The 20,180-nt window shown below is 35.3% G+C and overlaps 1 protein-coding gene across 6 annotated transcripts in view; it reads right to left on the reverse strand.

Annotated features, from left to right (window-relative positions):
• The window catches only part of HECW1 (HECT, C2 and WW domain containing E3 ubiquitin protein ligase 1), a 426,246-nt gene that overhangs the window by 159,367 nt on the left and 246,699 nt on the right, over nt 1-20,180 (reverse strand). For all 6 annotated transcript variants that reach the window (XM_012720822.1, XM_004676647.2, XM_012720820.1 and 3 more), the window contains one exon: nt 9,141-9,216. In XM_012720822.1, the coding sequence (XP_012576276.1) occupies nt 9,141-9,216 (76 nt within the window). The remainder of the gene's footprint in view (nt 1-9,140; nt 9,217-20,180) is intronic.

The raw sequence follows: 20,180 nt of genomic DNA on the forward strand, positions 1-20,180 counted from the left end.
AATCCTTTTCCACAGCATAAGATTTTATATATCTATATAGATATAATCACTCTCTTTCTCAATATATACATATATATAACACACATATATAATACATATATATAATTTGAGAGAGTGACATATATCTATATATAATTTGTAATGAAGGTTATAGTTACTCTGAGATAAATTATATCATTTTTGTATTTATTAATGTCAACAAACATAATCATATGATTTTTATCTTTTAGGAGAAAGCAAATACCAGATTTTTTCTCTCATATGTAAAATATAAAAACAATGAAGTAACAGACAAGATAAATCAAATTAATCAAGCCCTAGAAATGTGACTATGGAATTGAGACTACCAGAGGGAGAGAGTGAGGGGGAAGGGCTAAATAGGATTGGGATTCAATGGACTACAGTGAAGGATTATGGATACTTTGGTGGTGGACATGTTGTGATAACATACATTTAAAGGGTGAAAGCCTAGTCCTCTAAATCATATATAGTGTTGTAATGTAAAGGGCATAGATTAATTTCCAGAATTCAGTAACTTGTCAATATATGAAAGAAATGGATGTAAAGATGCACTGAATTGATATACATTGAATTGATTCTCAACCTGGTATGTTTTAAGTTGATTAAAGGTTGTTTCCATAATTAAATTATTTTTAGTATCCTGCATAATATATTATCATGAGGGGACTAAAAGGAGAAAAAATACAGCAAGCATGATGAAAATTTGCAAAACCCAAATTACACTAGAGGATTGTGTATAGAAAAGAGGTAATTCAGCAGCCTGCTTATGAAGCTGATTCAGAGATATAGTTTGGGAAGTTAAATATCAGAGGGTTCCCACCATCTCAGGGCGGGTAAGAGTGGCTCACTGAATCTAAACTGGCTTACAAACTGTGAGGTTCACACTTTCTTCTGGAAGTGTGGAATTTTGGTAAGTACTAGGCAGGAAGTGCCTCTACAATCAACTCCCACTGAAAACCCTGGGCACTGAGTCTGTGAGGAGCCTTCATGGTAGACAACATTTCCTATGCATTGCCACAGCTTGTTTATGGGAATATGAAGGCATTGTGTGTGACTCCACAGGGAGAGGATTCATGGATTTCACACTTGGTTTCCATCAGAATAAACTGCTGGCAGTTTTTTCCTTTGTTTATTTTACATTCTTCAAGTGTAATAAATCATAGCAATGAGAGTAACTCATGGCTCAGTATTCCTAGTGAATCAACAAATCTGGGGCTGCACCTGTCCCAGAGCATGACAGACATACAAATTTATACATCATAAAATAGTCTACCATCACTACTTCCAACTGTCATTTATTGACGAGTTGCTAAATTCTGGGAATTAATCTATGCCCTGCACATACATTATCTGACTTAATCTTAACCACAAACTCTGTAAAGTAGATGTATCTCTAATTTGAGAAAAGAAAATGGAAGATTATAAACTAAGTAACTTTATCAGTTCTTCAGAATATGGTCAATTTTAGTAATGAAATTTGAAACTGTGATTTGATTCTAAAGTATGTACTTTTAAACATAGGCTGCATTAACTTTTATAAAAATGTAATTTTAGGCCTAGGTTAAATTTTGAGGTACAGATGGGTCTTTTTATACACCCTCTATAATCTATCAAACAAATAGTCATATCTGAATCAACACATCCTATCATATATTTAGATACCTGATAAACCTTTTTTTTGTTTCCTAAAAATAACCATATTGCTTGACTACTTACACATTTATTGTAACTCCCCTGCCAATATTTGGGATTTCGGATTTATGGGCTGGTTTTAGAAAAATTGGTGCATTTATAATATCAAAACTTGTCACTCGAAAACATGCTTTTTCATTTTCAGTTCCTCTTTCATGTCCTTCAGTAAATGTTTATATCTTTCTTTATGTAAATGTATATTCTTCAGTTCAATATGGGTATTTATTAAAACCTATTTTCATGGAGTAGAAATGTTCAAAGCTATTGCAGTGGGAGTATAATTTAAAAGTACAATAGTTTAGGAGTAAGTAGACTTAGATTTTTTTTAATTTTGTCACATACACTATTAAACATTATAACAAATGAACTCAAGTCTCTATTTGTTCAACTAGGAAATTATTGAATGAATACATGTAAGAACACTTTTGGTCCTAAATACCTAGCAGTGGTATTCCTAAATCATTTGGTATTTTCCTTCCTCCCTTCCTCCCTTCTTTTCTGAGGAATAACCTTACCATTATCTATGAAGGCTGCATCAAATTATAATGCATTCTCACAATGGATGACTATTCCTTTTATGTACCATCCTCATCAACATTTATTGTTTACAATCATTCTGCCAAAGACTATTCTCATGGAGGTGAGGTGGTATCTCATGAAGGTTTTGACTTACATTTTCTTTCCCTATAATATGTAATGCTTATATTTTGCCATGTGTATTTAGGCCATTTGAATGTCTTCATTGCAGAACTATCTGTCTTTTTTCCAATTTTTTGGTTGGGATTTGTTGTTATTTTTTGAGTTGTATTCATCCTTTATATATTTTGGAAATTAACCACTTGCCAGACATGTGATGTGGGAAAAATCTTCTCCCACTCAGTTTGTTACATTTTTTTTTTTTTTGTAATTTTTACTTTGGTTTAAAAAAAAAAATCTGTAGTACCATTTGTTTATTTTTGGTTTTGTTTTCCTTGTCATTTGAGTTTTGTATCCAAATACCTGTGTAGTTGCTGTCCAGGAGTGTATCATCTAACTATTTTGATTACTTTTGCTGTAAGTATAAATTGAAATCAAATAGTCAAATAATGCCTTATTTTTCTTTTATTCACTTAGGATATTTTTTAGCTATTTGGGGTCTTTCGTGGATACATACACATAAAATATATAATTGTTCTGTTTTCTTAAGAAATATCATTGGGGGCCCTCCCTGGGGGTGCAACGGGTTAGGACACAGCTCTGCAAGCTTGCCATAGTGGCTTCAGTGGGAGTTTGACTCCCAGCCCCAGAGGTGATCCACTTCACGCAGCAGACCTTTCCTGTCTCACCCACTGCTCCCCTCAGCAGTTTACTTTGTCGATCTGCTGTTCTGCTCCCCACTCTGTCTCTGGTGAATCCCCTCACTGCCCCTGCACCTCTGGCCTGTACCCTAGTTCTGTATGCATAAATAAATAAATCTTTAAAAATAATATCATTGGGAAGGGCCTCCCTGGTTGCCTAGGTGTTAATTCTCACTTCTATCACCATGTCAGCCCAACACAATAGCCTGAGCTTGATCTCTGACCAGGCTGCTTGCCCACATGGCTCAGCAGACCACTCCTGTCTCACTCAATGCTCCCTCAGCTGTGGATTTCAGTAGATCTGCCTGTTTTGCTCCCTACTGAAGCAGAACAATTGAATCCCATCAAGCCCTCCCCACTTCTGGCCTACACCCCTTTTCTTCTACAGAAAAATAAAGTCTTAAAAAATAATAAAGGAGAAATATTGGGATTTTTAAAATCAGTTTTGTACTGAATCTGTACATTACTTCAGCTAATATGGCCATATTGACAAAGTTTGTTTCAAATTCATGAACACGAGATACTTTTTCATTCATTCGAAACTTCTATTATTTTCTTTGACAGTTATTTTCTTAACGTTTTCAGTGTTTAAGTTGTTCACATCCTCTATTAAGTTTTTCACAAGGTATTTCAGGTATTTATAACTGCATTATCTCTCTTCTAAGTCATTGTTTCCATATAGGAACAAGAGATCTTTGTGTGTTGCTATAATTTATATGCCATATTACTTATTCATTTATTATTTCTAGCAGGGTTCTTGTAGAATCTTTGAATTGTTTATGTATTTAATTGTATTTTCTCTGAATAGTGATAGATTCATATCACAATTTTCACAGTAATGTACAAATTTCCAAATTTCAATTCCTTTTATAAACTTTACTTGTCTAAATTCTCTGGGTATAACTTCCAAAACTATGTTGAATAGTAGAGGTGAAAGTGACATCCTTGTTGTTTTCTAGATCTTGGGGAAAATACATTCAGTTTACAGCCATTGAGTATAATGTTCACTGTGGATTTGTAATGAATGACATCTTAAGTTCCTTTCATTCCCATTTGACAGATAATTTCTTTAAATGTGAGTGGTAAATCTTGTCAAATATTTTTTTTCAGCATCTATTGAAAGATCTTTGTGATTTTATCTTTCTTTTTGCTGATGTCAGTGATGAATTGCTGTGATTGATTTTCATATACTGAACCAACCTTGTATCCCTGGTATCAATCCCACTTTGTCACAATGGATGATTCTCTTATATATATTGCTAGGTTCAATTCGTCAAGGTTTTTTGAGGACTTTGTGTTTATATTTATAAAAGACATCAGTCTACAGGGTTTAATATTTTTTTCTTATTTGTTTGTGATCAAGGTAACGTTGGCTTTGTAAAATGTGCTTGGGAATGTTCTATCCTTTTTGACAACAGATATTTGATCCTCTTTGAATGATAAGCACAATTCACAAGAGAAGCCATCTGATCCTGAGTCTCTATTATTATTTTAAAAGATTTATTTATTTAGGCATACAGAACTGGCGGTCAGGCCAGAGGTGCAGGGGTGGTGAGAGGCTTCATCAGAGACAGAGTGGAGAGCAGAACAGGCATCTGATGAAAGTACACTGTTGAGGGGAGAGCAGGCAGATCAGGAGAGGTCTGCTGCACCATGTGGATCACCTCCAGGGTTGGGGATCGAGCTCATGCTGAAGTGGCTTTAGCTTCTTAGTGCTCTGCTTTAACCTGCTGAGTCACCAAGGAGGGCCCCCTGAGTCTTTATTTTTAAGGAGACTTTTTATTCCCTTTCAACTTCTTTGCTGTGATTGGTCCATTCACATTGTCTACGTCATCCTGGTTCAGTCGAACGTTGTATAAAGATACATGTCCATTTCTTCTAGATTGTCTAATTATTTTTCCATAGATATTCATAATAATATATTATGACCCTTGCATATGTGTGGTGTTTGTTGTAATTTCATCTCTTTTATTTCTGGCATTTTATTCAGTTTTCTCTCTTTTTAGTGAGTCGAGTTACAGGTTTATCAAATTTGTTTGCCCTTCAAAGAAACAGTTTTGGGTTCACTGATTTGCACATTGTCTTTTTTTTTTTTGGTTTCTAAATAATTTATTTCCTCTCTACTTATTTTTTTTTCTAAAGATTTATTTATTTATGCATACAAAACTTGGGTGCAGGCCAGAGGTGCAGGGGCAGTGAGAGGATTCACCAGAGACAGAGTGGGGAGCAGAACAGGCAGATGTACGAAGTACACTGCTGAGGGGAGCAGCAGACAGGTCAGGAGAGGTCTGCCGCGCCATGTGGATCACCTCCGGGACAGGCAGGGATCGAACTCATGCAGAAGTGGCTTTAGCTTCTTAGTGCTGTGCTTTAACCTGCTGCGCCACCAGGAGGGCCCATATTTCCTCTCTACTTATTATTTCCTTATTTCTACAATTTTAGATTACTTTTTCCTAGTTTTCTCAGATGTATATTTAAATTATTTAGAACAGTTGTTTCTGATTATGGATTTAGTTCTATATTGCTATGTCTTTCCAATAATGCTGCTGTTAGTTATTCCTATTGAATTGATAGTTTGTTAGTCTTCAGGAAAAACTTTATCTTTTGATTTCTTTACTGACTCAGGTATTATTCAAAGCATTTTGCTTAGTTTCCACATATTATATTTTCAGGTTTCTTTTGTGCTAATAAATAATTAGCTTTATTCCACTGTCATAAAAATGTTTGATGTTGGGTTTTCCCTGGTGGTGCAACGGGTTAAATCACTGTATTATGAAGCTCTCAGAAGCCAATGCAGCACACGGAGCTGACCCACATGGCACAGCAGACCTCCTGTCTTGCCTGCTGCTCACCTCAGCAGTGTATTTTGTCAATCTGCCTGTTCTGTTCCCCACTCTGTCTCTGGTGAATCCTCTCACTGCCCCTGAACCTCTGGCCTGTACCCTACTTCTGTAAGCATAAATAAATAAATCTTTAAAAGAAAATGTTTGACGTAATTTCTATTTTCACTTTTTTTGAGACATGTTCTATGTTCCACCATATGATTTATATCTTGAGAATATTCCGTGTACTCTTGAGAGGAATTTCTTTGGGGATAGAAGATTGTACCAGGTCCACCTATTAGGTGGTAGTTTCACTGGGGCAATTTTCTTCTAGTTAACTTTCTCTCAGGATGAGAGAAACTATATGTAAACTATGTGCTGATCGATATCTCCTCCTATTAGCCTCCTCATGTGTAGCTTTAAGTTTGTTAATAGTTGTTTTCTGTATTTTGGTACACCTATATTGGGTGTATACACATTGATGACCATGATACTTCTTGAAGTTTTCCATTGATCATTATGCAGTGCCCATCTTTGTCACTGATTACCTTTTATGACAAAAAAGTATAATTTACAGACATTTGAATAGCAATTCCTCATTTTTTCCCCTGTGCTATTAGCCTGAAATACTTTTTTTCCAGTTTTTCACTTTACATTTATTTTTCTTTAGAGCTGAAATAGTTTTTGATATGCAAAAAGTAGACGTCATGATTTTTGCCCCTTCAATTTGTCATTCTGTACCTTTTAACTGGTGACCTCAGTACAATCATATTTAGGGTGATTATTAATACATGAAGGCTTATTTATTGACAGTTTATCCTTTACATTTACATTTTGGGCATTCTAATAGGTGTATAGTGAAATATTATTTCCATTTACATTTCCCTATAATATATGATATGGAACATCTTTTCATCCATGCTTATTTGCTTTCTATATATGTCTTTTTTGGTGAAATGTCACAAAAAAAAGTGTGCTCACATTTTTTAATCTAGTTTTCAGTTGGATTGATTATTTTCATTTTATTGAGATTAAGAGATTTCTGTATGTATAGTTGTATTTACAGTATTTTATATAGTTAATTTATTATTTTATTGAGATGATGGCAGCTTACAACATTATATATTTAGGGGTACAGATTTACCCTATTCAAATGTATATTCCCAAACTATTTGTATTACCAAAGCACCAATAACCTCCTGCTACTGGGTACCCAGCCCCACTTTTGTCTTCCTCATCTGGGAGCTTTAGTTCTGTAGTCAGATTGCAAGGGTTTGTATTTTTCTGTTTGTTTTGCTTTCTTTTTTAATATTCCACTAATGCCTGAAATCATATGGTATTTGTCTTTCCCCTCTTGGGGAAAGATTCTTAGCAGAATCCCCTCCACTTCTATCCCTGTTGTAAAAATGAATAAGATTTTATGTTTGCTAATAAGTGAGGAATATCCCATTGTGTCCATATATCATTCACTTTGACCTCATAAAAATATGGAATATTCAATAAGTAATGGATGTGAAATTACTTTGAGATATACAATAGGTAAGACAGGAAAAGCTGAGTTTTTTCTGTACATTTGTTTAAAAACCAATGAAATCCAAATAAAATCTGAATTTTAGTAATTAGTATGAATACAATAGTTGAATATTTTTTAGTTTTAATAATGTATTGTAATTCTGTAATATGTTAACAATGAGTAAACTACATAAAGTGTACATGGAAAATCTTTGTGCTAGATTTGCAACTCTTCTGTAAAATAAAATAATTCAAACTTAAAAATACAAATAAATACTGCTTTTCCCTAGCTAAAGTGATATACAAATCTCATAACCACACATACTCAATTCTCACCTAAGTGTTCTTTGAAGAGACACAATGGCATGGAGCTATAGAATACCACTGAACACAGTTTGAAAATGATTGCCTTACTTTGTCAAATTAAAACATGTTGCAGATAGTACATGTCAGAGACCTGAGATCAAATGAATGAATTGCAATGCATATTTGGGATATGCACAGTCAACTGGGGCTTTTCTTGTTTAAGTGAGAACCAGTAGAACAAATGTGTTATCTGACGATGCATTGATAAATCATTATAGTAAGGTCATAGGATAAAAGGTTAATAGACAAAAAGCCATTCACTTCCTTTATAACACCACTCAACAGTGGACTTTGTGTTAAAATGTGTGGAATTTGAAATTTGTGTTAAAAACATAATATCACTTACATTAGCACTAAAACAAAATGAAACACATAAGCTTAAATCTAACAAAATACATATAAGATCTGCATGAAAACAACTACAAAACTGATTAATAAAACTAAGAAAGATAATGGAGAGATAGTTCATATTCATGGACAGGAAGTTTCAACACCAGAACACCATCTCATTTCATACACAAAATGGATTTAAAACTTGGAGATAAGATCTAAAACCATAAACAAAAAGAAGAAACCATAGGTAAAACACTCTCTGATATTGACTTCAATGATATCTTTGTGCACTCAACTCCTATGCAAGGAAAACAAAAGCAAAAATGAACAAATGGGACTACATCAAACTAAAAAGCTTTTACACATTGAAAGAAATTATTATTTTTTTTAAAGTCACCTTGTATGTGTACATCATATATCCTAAAATGAGATAATACTAAAATAAATTAATTAATTAAAAAAACAAGCAACTTAATAACGGGGAAACAAGCAAACAAAAATGGACATAAAAGCTAAATAGACACTTCTCCAAAAAAGATATTCATGTGGCTAACAGACACATGGAAAAAAAACGTTTATCCTCTTTCATCACTAAGGAAGTGCAAGAACAAAGTCAAAATGAGATACCATCTCATACCTATGAGATATGGCCCATATGTATCTCATACCAAGGTCTAGAACTATATGTTGGCAAGGATATGGAGAAAAAGAAAAACTTGTGTATTCTTGAGGTTGTAATCTAGCCCAGACTCTATGGAAACATTACACTGATATCTCAAAATGTTAAAAATAATTATACCATATGATCCAGCAATTCCACTCCTACACATAGAATGCAAAATACTTATTTGAAGGGATCTAAGCACTCCTATTTCATTGCAGCATTATTCCAATAGCCAAGTTAATTAAATGGAATAAATCTATAAATTTTGTTTTACACGGAAAACACTGAAAGGTCTAGTAAATTGTAGGTATGAGTCAAACTAAAGTGGATCTCCTGAATGTGGGTTGACATTCTTATTTCCTTAACAGGGCTATAAGCTGAACAAAACCATACCTGAGAGAGAAAAGCTGATCAACCTCCGACTTCCTTGTGCTTGTACTGTGTCATCAGAGCCCATGTTCTTAAAAATCTGTAATAAAATGGAAAAAAAGGCAAAATAAGCACTAAAATAAATACCTACCTGAACACAAATATTTTTAATCACAGTTATTAGCCTATATATACACAATAAAGCTCATAATGTTGTGATTTCATTCAGTTATTCTTGATTCAAACAAGCTTCTAGAAACTTAATGTCTTTCCCAATAGCAGAGGGTTTACTACAGGAATTAGTGGTACTTTCAAAGATATGGAAATGAAGAAACACAATTACAGTTATATTAGAGACTCTTTATCACTAATTAAGTAAATAGTGTCTTTTCATATTCAAATTTACAAAAAGTATTTATTAAAGGAGACATCAGGGCAGTAGAATGATAGGCCAATAGGTATTTACTCTTGTAATAATAATGTGTTTCCATTTGGCAAAATATAGTGTTAAACAGCTGTGTCTCCATTTCTTCTAATCTGTATTATTATTTAGGGATTTCTATGAAATTTTCTCTAGTAGGGAGGAGTATGAGTATGGCATTAAGAAGCTACTCTGAGATCTCTTATTTAAATGCCTTCCTGGGAACTTCAAGAACACATTTGTTCATATGAGTTATTTGCAGTCCAGTAGGCATTTGCAAACCAGGTTGCTAAAATGTTGTATTTTCTATATAAATCTGTTAATATATTAACAAAACAGCTAGATCTAGTCCTTGCTTCAATTCTCTTGTAGGAAAGTTTTACTGAGAAATGATTTTGAATATTCAAAGACAAATTTGCCTTTGCATACATAGTATATTTGAAGAAAGTATTTAATTGGAGTACTAAGCAAATACATATAGTTTCTAATTTTTAGATAATAATCTTCCCTGAAGAATGGGAAAAAATGAGAACTCATCACCTGTAGTGCAATGTCTCTGTTGGTTTATGGACTTGTTCTGGTTCTTTCTACAGCCTCTCTAAATGGCTGGGCTTCAGTAAAAGGGATTATTAAAATATGTACTGGGTGAAGAAGCTAGATCTGCTGGAGTGATGTGCAAGGCCACAATTTTTGTGCAAATTTCAGTTTATCTGCTTAAATCAAGATCTAGGTGGGTGCTGGAGTGCACAACAGAGAGAACAAATGTGAGTGGCATATGAAATGTGGTTGGCATAAAGTGAAATAAAAAATCAAGGAAATCTCTAATATGCCTGCTAATTTGATAATAAGAAGCAGCAGCAGACCTGATTTGGATTGGTAATTTGGGGACTCTGGTTGTAGGATACATTAATTCTGTACCTATTGAAGAGTACACTCTTCTTAGGATGTGTTTGTTCTTCATGATCCATGGCTAAATCAGAGTACTACAGGTCAAGAGCAACTCAGAAACTGTGTTCTCGGGATGGAATATTCTTACCCTAAAAGTGGCTAACAAGCAAAACCATAATCAGAGCTCAAAATTCCTTAATAACTGTGGACTTTTCTACTTTTGAAATCCAATGCCTGGGTGAAGATTATAGTAGATGGTGATACGGGTCTCTGGCAAGCTGACCACAGATTCTTACATTGCTGAAGCTGCTTAAGTGAAACAATCATTTAAAAATGTCAACATCCCTCATTAGAAGGCAAGTTCCTTGAGAGTACACACAAAACCTATATTATTAAAAAAAAAAAAAACTTTGTAGACTTATAAGTCCAGAGTATATGCATTTTAACATTTTTCAAAAGGTGTAGGAATAAGTTGCATAATTCATGCTAGCCTAAAATCAGCTTACACATGAAATGTTAATAAGACCAATAGAGTTACCCCCTCCTACTTAAAACATACACTGATTTCTCTGCTTGTTATTCAATGTATTTACAAAAAGTTTCATATTCAGTGCAGCAAAATCAAGCTTGTAAATAAAAAGACTATACATATTTTTTCAGATGCCTCAAAACTCATAGATTTAAAACTCCATAAAATTCACCCTATCTCCTGGCCTTTATGAAAATTATATACAGAGTCATGTCAGTAGCAGACTGAGGGCATGAAAGTGGGGTCAACCTTATCTGTGATAAAGATTTTCTAGGACGAAAAGATGTTTTTCCATCTTGGTAAGGTTTTGCATACTGAGTTCTTGTTCAAAATGGGTCCCATAGGCATGTTTAATGTTAAAAAAAAGTCTGTCCTAACTTCAGGATCAGCCTGGCGATGAAGAAACACTGCTCCTAAGTCCTCCCATAGATTCAGCTAAAAAAGAGAGACAAAGTGGTAGGTATCCATGAAAACTGGGACACACAAAATAAACAGGGCAATACTGGCAATCTGCTCAAGGAAGAAAATGGCAACTGAGTGCAAAAAATAGCAGAAACCTGCTACACTCCCCCACCCACAAAGCCAGCACCTTTCAACTTCCAGGAACTTGACCTAAGTGAGCAACTGCAGCTGTTAAAAAACCCAGTCCTGGGCCCTCCCTGGTCGCACAGTGGATTAAAGCACAGCACTGAAAAGCTAAAGCCTCTTCAGCATGGCCACTTCAGCATGAGTTCAATCCCCTGATCTGAAATCCCCTGATCAGCATGAGTTCAATCCCCTGATCCATATGGCACAGCATATGGATCCTGACCCACCCACTGCTCCCCTCAGCAGTGTACTTCATCAGTTGGCTTGTTCTGCTCCCTGCTCTGTCTCTGGTGAATCTTCTCACTGCCCCTGCACCTCTGTCCTGTACCCAGTTCTGTATGCATAAATAAATAAATCTTAAAAAAAAATAGCAAATATACAGGATGACACCTGGAGCAGAAAGAGGAAGATCTGCAAACAATCAGAGGACAGTTGGTAAGTGCACACTCATAAAAGCCCCCACAGATCATGGTGGAATGAGATAGAGAGGCTCCCTCTCTATCCCTCTCTATCTGCCACAAACAACAAGAGGCAGCCAGAGCACCTCAAAGAGATTCCACAGCATAGAACTTGAAGGCAAGATGCAGAGGCCCTCACTGGTGGCACAAAAAGTTAAATCACAGCACTGTGAAGCTATCTACAAATACTGCAGCACAAATTCAATCCCTGGCCAGGGGGGTAACCCACATGGCATGGCAGACCTCTCCTAACCCATCCGCTGCTCCCCTCAGTGGTGTGTTTCAGTACATCTGCCTGTCCTGCTCCCCATCCTGTCTCTGGCCTATACCCTAATTCTTGTATGAATAAATAAATAATTCTTAAAGAAAAAAAGCAAGAAGTGGGAAAATTATAACTAAACAAATGAGCCCCTAAGGCAAACACACACCACAAAAAGAAGTTCAGCCACCAGAACTGAACATATGACATGGAATATTTCTGCCTGCCAGATTGAGCATTTAAAGTCATCATGATTAAACAACCTAAAGAAGATGAAAAGAAAAAAAAATGAAATGAGAAAAGGAACTGAAGTATGAAATTGACTCCCTAAAGAAGGAAAAAATAGAAACCCAGGAGATTAAAAGATCAATGGAAGAACTAAAGAACTCTGGGAAAAGCAATGAAAACAGAATCAATAAAATAGAAGAACAGATTAGTTCTCTTAAAGGTACAGAAGTAAAAATAACCAAAAGAGAAATAAAAATGAAAAGGAATGAGGAAATTCTTAGACGATCATCAGACAACATGAGGAGAGGAAGTAGAAGAGCAGTATGCATTCCAGAAGGTGAGGAGAGAGAAAAAGGAAATGAGAATTTACTCAAGGAGATAATCTAAGAGAACTTTCCAAGTGTGGAAAAGGAAATGAATATAGACATAAAAGACATGAGAAGAACACCAAATTTCCTCAATGAAAAGAAAACCACAGCAAGACACATAATAGTAAAGCTTGTGAAAGTCCAAGACAAGGAAAAAACAATGACACTGAAAAGGGGGAAGAACAAGTTATCTTACAAAGGAAAACCAATTAGGCTGACATGAGATCTCTCTGAAGAAACACTATGAGCAAGAAGAGAATGGAGTATCATATTCAACAAACTTCAAAACAGCAAATGCCAACCAAGAACACTGTACCTTGAAAAGATCTCCTTGCTTTATGAAGACAAAATAAGGACGTTCTCAGACAAACATAAACTCCTGAAATTCATTATGACTAAACCTCCACAAAAATTTCTACAAGATATCCTAAAATAAAAACCAACAGAAAAATGAATAAGAAGAACACAATAAAGCAAGGGGAAAATGATAAAAAGATAAAACAAATGACAAATATAGATGTTAACATATCAGTATTTAATCTAAATGTAAATGGTCTAAACTCTAAGAGTAGCTATCATCATGGGGCCTCCCTGGTGGCATAGGGGGCTAAAGTCTCAGCATTATAAAGCTATTACCAGCCACTGCCACCTGAGCTCAATCTCCAGTGAGGCATCTAGCCCATACGGCACAGCAGATCTCTCTTGTCTCACCCACTGCTTCCCTCAGCAGTGTATTTCAGGAGATCCACCTGCTCTGCTCTCCAGTCTGTCTCTGGTGAATCCTTTCACTGCCTATATGAATAAACAAATAAATAAAATAAATCTCTTCAATAAAAATGAGTAGCTATTTACATTTTCCAGAAGTTACACAACACCCAGCCTTGGGTGTCTGGCTTCTCTGAAGCCACAGGGGTCTCCATTAACCTGTGCTACCTCTTGGCAGCTGATTTGGGTGACTGACCTGGCATGGCCAGATTTGGGTTTAGGAAAACAGAAAGAAAAACACCTACAGCAATTTTGGAGATAACATTCATTTTTGAACCTCACCAGTGTCATTAGATTCAGCATAATTTGCCTGTCCTGTTATAGCTCTGAGCAGTGTAGGTTGAATATACTACTGTGTTTTGGTTTTAAACCCTGAGCTGGTTTTAAAAACAGACCAGATCTGAGCTCCAACTAGCATCATTTTGGCTCAAGCTTACACCAGCACCAGTCAGCTCTTGAAAACAGCTAGTTTGGAAATGGATCAATCAAGCTTGAAAGGTGGGTACACTGAAGGGGGATATAACTAAAAGCTTCAGAGGAGGATTTAGGTAGATTGAGAGGAGAGGCTTGATTTAGTTTGGGAAGGCTTAAGTCAGTGAAAAAGGAGCTTCTTAGGAAGGTTTCAGTGAACTTGGGAAGTCAGCTAGACTCAAAAAAGTTTAACTCAGCTTGGAAAAAACTTCAGGAGGAAACTAGACTTTCGCTAGTTAGAAAGTGCTCTCCTTAGCAGCACCTGTGGCCACTCTAGATGTCAAAGTTTAGTTGGATCCTGACCCACCACTTATTGTTGTGAGACCAGTTCCAGCCTTCTTTCAGCATCATACTGAAGTCCATCATACTGAAGCTTGTGATCTGGACTTTTGGACACTGTGGACACTACCTGGGATAGGACAACTGGCCATTTGTGGCTTTAGGAACACTCCCCTTATTCCAATCTCCCTTTATAAATAAAACTTGATTTTGCAACCTGAGCTTGAGTTGTGGTTTTCAATTGTGAGTACATAGGTGAGACCTAACACTCTACCTTTGCTCACTTTGCTTTCAATAATGCAAAAGTATGTGTTTGATGTGTTAGTAAGACAACAGGGAAAGAAAATTAATTCACAATGGGTTACCGTCACTATTATAGATTCAAAATTTTATGGGTTGGAATTTTAGAACCAGGACTAGAATGAGGGCAGATTTAAAAATACTGTAGGGCAGGAATCTTGCGAGACTACACAGGCCCAATGTCAATTCTCCTTAAAAGATCCCATTTTCTTAAAAGTCAAATAAAAAAATTGAAATTTTCCCATCTCTCATTTTAAACAGATCATTCTTCACATAGCACACTCATTAAAAGATTAAATTCATGAACAAAATAACCCCTTGGGAAATGATGCTGTCTAAATGTTTATGCAGAGTGGCTTCTGACTGGGATTGTAAATATTACTGTTCATTCACTGAAGAGCATGGTGCTGCACCCATTCTCCCTAGAATAGTACAGTCCATCCCCATTAAAAATTAGAAGCTAAATTCTCCCTGAAACTTTCTAAATACTCCTTCTAAATATATTTTAGAGTGAAGTTGAGGCTCTATACAAATATTCTAGATGATCATTTGAAATACCTTCCCTCAAATTTATGAAACACTGTGATCAAGGCATTTCAATTCAATAACTGGTCTTGTTATTTATTCTCTGCCAAATACAAAGGATCAAGATCATTTATTATAAAATATTGTGTCTTCCAAATTTATTGGCTTATGTCTAATAATTCTAAATAGCTGATCACACCACCCAGTTTTTATGAGTTAATTTTGCAGTTTATTTATTTTCCAGGAGGATATTTTCAAAGTAACTATCCCATGGTTGCTTTCTTATAATTCAAAGTACTCTTCTGAATGATCTACTTTCAAATTTCCCAAGACAAATATTAGTAAGTTTAAACTTTAAAATTTAAGATTTAAAAATCATCTCTATTCATTGCTGAAGACCAATAATCTGTAGGAAACTCTTGACCTGATCTTATTGTAGAGTAACAATCTAACCTATATTTCCAGGATTTTATTGACTTGGTTGCTATTAAGTTTATTTCCAGATGAAGAGCTTTTTTCTTACATATTTGTTATTTTTTAGACAGTATTAAAGTTCTCTAACCAGGTTATTCCACACAGTTCTCCTAATAACATAACACTATGATCCATCATCATAGTCCCTTGGGCTCTTCCCCTGTTTTGACCCCTCTTATTCCACCCTTGTTGGATGGCACAGATTTCAGGTCAGATTTCAAGTTTTGTCTATTTTCACTCTTTAATTGGTTTCTCTATATTCCACAAATAAGTGAAACCATCTGATATTTACTTTCTTCCATCTGAGTTACTTTGGTTAGCATAATCCCTTCCAGCTCCATTCATGTTGGCACAAATCACATGAATTTAACTTTTCTTATCACTGACTAGTATTCCATTGTGTTTCAGTTTTTTCCAATAACGGCTCGTATAAATAGTGCTACAGTAAACATAAGAATGTAGGAAAGTCCCTAAACCTTAGGAGTTAGAGCACTGGTCTTGTAAGAGTGCAGGATTACTTTCATATTAGCCTTTTTGTGTACTTTGTGTTCCTAGGTGTAGAATAGCTAGATTATATGATTACTTCCTTATATTGTTGTTGGTTTAATATGGGTCATTATATCATTGTGATTTTGATTTAAATTTTCCCGATAATAGGTGAAACTGAACATTTATTTCATATGCCACTTGGCTGTCTCCATTCTTCTTTGGAAGATGTCTGTATCAAGCTCTTCTGTCCATGCTTTAATTGGCTATTTGCTTTTTGTTGAGAGTTGTGAGCTTTTATAGATCTTCAACATCAATCCTTTATCAACTATATGCTGTGCAAGTGTGTTTTTCCCATTCAGTAGGGCATCTCTTCATTTTGGTAGCTGTCACTTTTGCTTTACAGAAGCTTTTTGTTTTAGTCCCAGCTGTTTATATTTCCCAGCTGTTTACATTTTCCTGTTTATATTTTCTGAAGATGAGTCCTCAAATTAATTTTGAAGTTTATGTTATGGAGTGTATGCCTATAATTTCCTCTATATATTTTATGGCAATTTGTCTTGCATCCATTTTTTTAAATCCATTTTGTGTACTTTTTGTGTATGGTGTGTGATAATATTCTAGTTTCATTCTTTTGCATGTGGTAGTCCGGTTTGCCCAACACGACTTATTGAAGAGTATTCTTTTAAAAAATGGATAATATAACAGTTTATTTTTATGTCATTTTATGCATTTTTACACCTCAGTTGTAATACCCTTGGGCTTCCCATCACCAAATCACCCTTGTGCCATTACCATAGTCCAGTGCATTTCTCTTCCCCCACTGTTTTTGATCCCATTCCCCACTCCACCACCATAAAATGTCTCTGGTATATAGCTGTTCATGATTAATATAATTTTCTCGCCTGGTCTGTTATATTCCTGCTATGAGCGAAACCATCTGGTATTTTTCCTTTTCTTTCTGGTTTCTTTCACTAAGGATGATCTTGTCCAGCTCCATTTATGTTGCTGCAAAAGCCATGTGTTCATTTGTTTGATTTTTGGTTGCTGAGTAATATTCCATTGTGTATATGTACCACTTCTTTTTTATCCAGTCATCTACTTTTTGGTATTTGGGTTTTTCCATGTCTTTCAAATTGTAAATAAAGCAGCAATAAACATGGGGGTGTAGGTATCATTTTGAATCAGTGTTTTTGTGTCTTTTGGGTAGATACCTAGGAGTGGGATTACTGGGTCATATGGAAGATCCATGTTTAGCAGTTTGAGGAACCTCCAAACAGTTTTCCATAGTGGTTGTACTAGTTTGCATTCCCACCAGCAGTGCAGGAGAGTTCCTTTCTCTTCACATCCTGTACAACATTTGTTGTTGCTAGTTGTTATAAGATAGGTCATTCTCACTGGGATGAGGCAGTATCTCAGTCTGGTTTTTATTTGCATCTCACTTATTATAAGTGATGTTGAACATTTTTTCATATGCCTGTTGGCCATCTGCATTTCCTCTTTGGAGAAGTGTCTTTTTAGCTCTTCTGCCCATTTTTTGATGTTTTTTTTTTGTTGTTGTTGTTGAGTTTCATCAGTTCTCCTTATATCTTTGTGATCAATACTTTTTCGCTAGTTTTGTGTGAGAAAATTTTTTTCCCAGTCAGTGGGATGTCTTTTGTTATGCCTCTTTTGCTGTACAGAGCTCTTTAACTTGATGTAGTCCCATCTATTTATCCTTGCCTTCACTATCATTGCATTGGGTGCTGTATCTTCGAAGATGTCTCTGAATTGTCTGTCGTGTAGTGTTTGACCTAGCTTTACTTGCAGGTATTTTATTATTTACGTTCTTATGTCTTATGTCTAGATCTTTAATTCACTTCAAGTTGATTTTTTTTGTATGGTTTGAGGTAGTGATCTAGACTCACTTAAATTGCATGTAGCTTCCCAGATTTCCCAGCACCATTTGCTGAAAAATGTTTCTTTGTTCCATGGTATCTTCTTTGCTCCTTTGGCAAAGATTAGCTGCCCATAAACCTGTGGGTTTGTATCTGGGATTTCTATTCGAACCCACTGGTCTGTATGTTTGTTCTTGTTCGGTACCATGCAGTTTTGATTATCATAGCTTTGTAGTATAGCTTGAAGTTTGGGATTGTAATGCCTCCATTCTCTTTCTTCTTAGTCATGAGAGTTTTGGCTATTCGAGGTCTTTTGTTGTTATGAATTTCATCAATATTTTTTCTATTTCTGTGAAGAGTGTCATTGAGACTTTTATTGGGATGGCATTAAATCTGTATATTGCTTTTGGTAAGATGGCCACTTTGATGATGTTAATTGTCCCAATGCATGAGCAGAGGATGTCTCTCCATTTCGTGGTGTCCTCTTGTTTTTCTTTTCACAGTGTTTTGTAGTTTTCTTTATATAGGTCTTTTACCTCTTTTGTTAGGTTGACTCCCAGGTATTTGATTATTTTTGTTTTATTTGAAAAGGGGATTTATTTTTATTTATTTCTGCTTCTTGTGATTGGTTGTTTTTGTATAGGAAGGCCTCTGACTTTTCTGTAATGACTTAATATCCTGCTAACTTACTAAACTCATCAATTGTTTTGATTAATTTCTCTGTACAGTTTTTAGGTTTTTCCATGTAAATTATCATATCATCTGCAATTAAAAACTGTTTTATTTCTTCTTTCCCAATTTGGATTCATTGTATATCTTTTTCCTGTCTTACTGCTCTGGCTAGAACTTCCAATGTTGTAGAGCAGTGGCAATAGTGGACACCCTTGTCTTGTTCCTGATCTCAAAGGAAAGGCTTTCAGTTTTTCTCCATTGAGGATGATATTGGCTGTGGGTTTGTCATATAAGGTTTTATCATGTTGAGGTACGTTCCTTCTTTTCCAAGGATTGCAGGCCTTAACCATAAATGGGTGTTGAACTTTGTCAAATGCCTTCTCCACACCTATTGATATGATTGTGTTTTTTTATTTTTCTGTCGGTTGATGTGATGGGTTACATTAACTGATTTTCTGATGTTGAACCATCCTTGTGCTCCTGGGGTAAAGCCCACCTGGTCATGGTGTAATATTCTTTTAATGCATTGTTGGATTCTGTTGGCTAAGATTTTGTTCAGGATTTTTGCATCAGTGTTGAATAGGGAGATTGGTCTGAACTTTTCTTTTTTTCTGATTTCTTTGTTAGGTTTTGGTATTAATGTGATGTTGGCTTCATAGAACATTTGTGGTAGTTTTCCTTCTTTTTAATTTTTATGGATGAGTCTATGTAGAATGGGCACTAGTTCTTTTCTGAGCGTTCAGTAAAATTCATTTGTACATCCATCTGGTCCTGGACTTTTATTTTTGGGAAGAGTTTTGATTATTTTGGGAAGAGTTCTTCAATTTTCTTCCTTGTAATTGGCCTGTTTACTTATTCTATTTCTCCTTTATCTAGCTTTCGCTGGTTGTAGAGTTGTAGGAATTTGTCCATATCTGCTAAATTGTTAAACTTGTTTGCACAGAGCTGTTCATAATATTCCCTGATTTTTCTTTTGATTTCTGCTGGATCTGTTGTGATTTCTCCACTTTCGTTTATGATTGTTTATTTGTTCTTTCTCTTGTCTTTTCTTTGGGAGCCTTGTTAGTGGCTTTTCTATCTTATTTATTTTTTCAAAGAACCAAGTGTTGGTTTCATTGGTTTTTTGCACTATTTTCCTAACTTTAATTTCATTTATTTCTGATTTGACATTTTTTATTATTTTTTTAAATTTTATAACAGTTTATTTTTACATCATTTTATACATTTTTTTTCCATCCCAGTTGTAATCCCCGCAGGTTTCCCATCACCAAGTCACCTGTGTGCCATCACCATAATCCCATGCACTTACCTCCTCACCCCCCCATTTTTGATCCCATTCCCCACTCCACCCCCACAAAATGTCTCTGGTATATGGCTATTCATTATTCTTGCTATTTTCTCGCCTGGTCCATTATACTCCTGCTATGAGCAAAACCATCGGGTACTTTTCTTTCTTTTCTGGCTTATCTCATTAAG

This window comes from Condylura cristata, unplaced genomic scaffold (genome assembly GCF_000260355.1).
Source record: "Condylura cristata isolate star-nosed mole 26May11 unplaced genomic scaffold, ConCri1.0 scaffold00005, whole genome shotgun sequence".
NCBI lineage: Eukaryota > Metazoa > Chordata > Mammalia > Eulipotyphla > Talpidae > Condylura > Condylura cristata.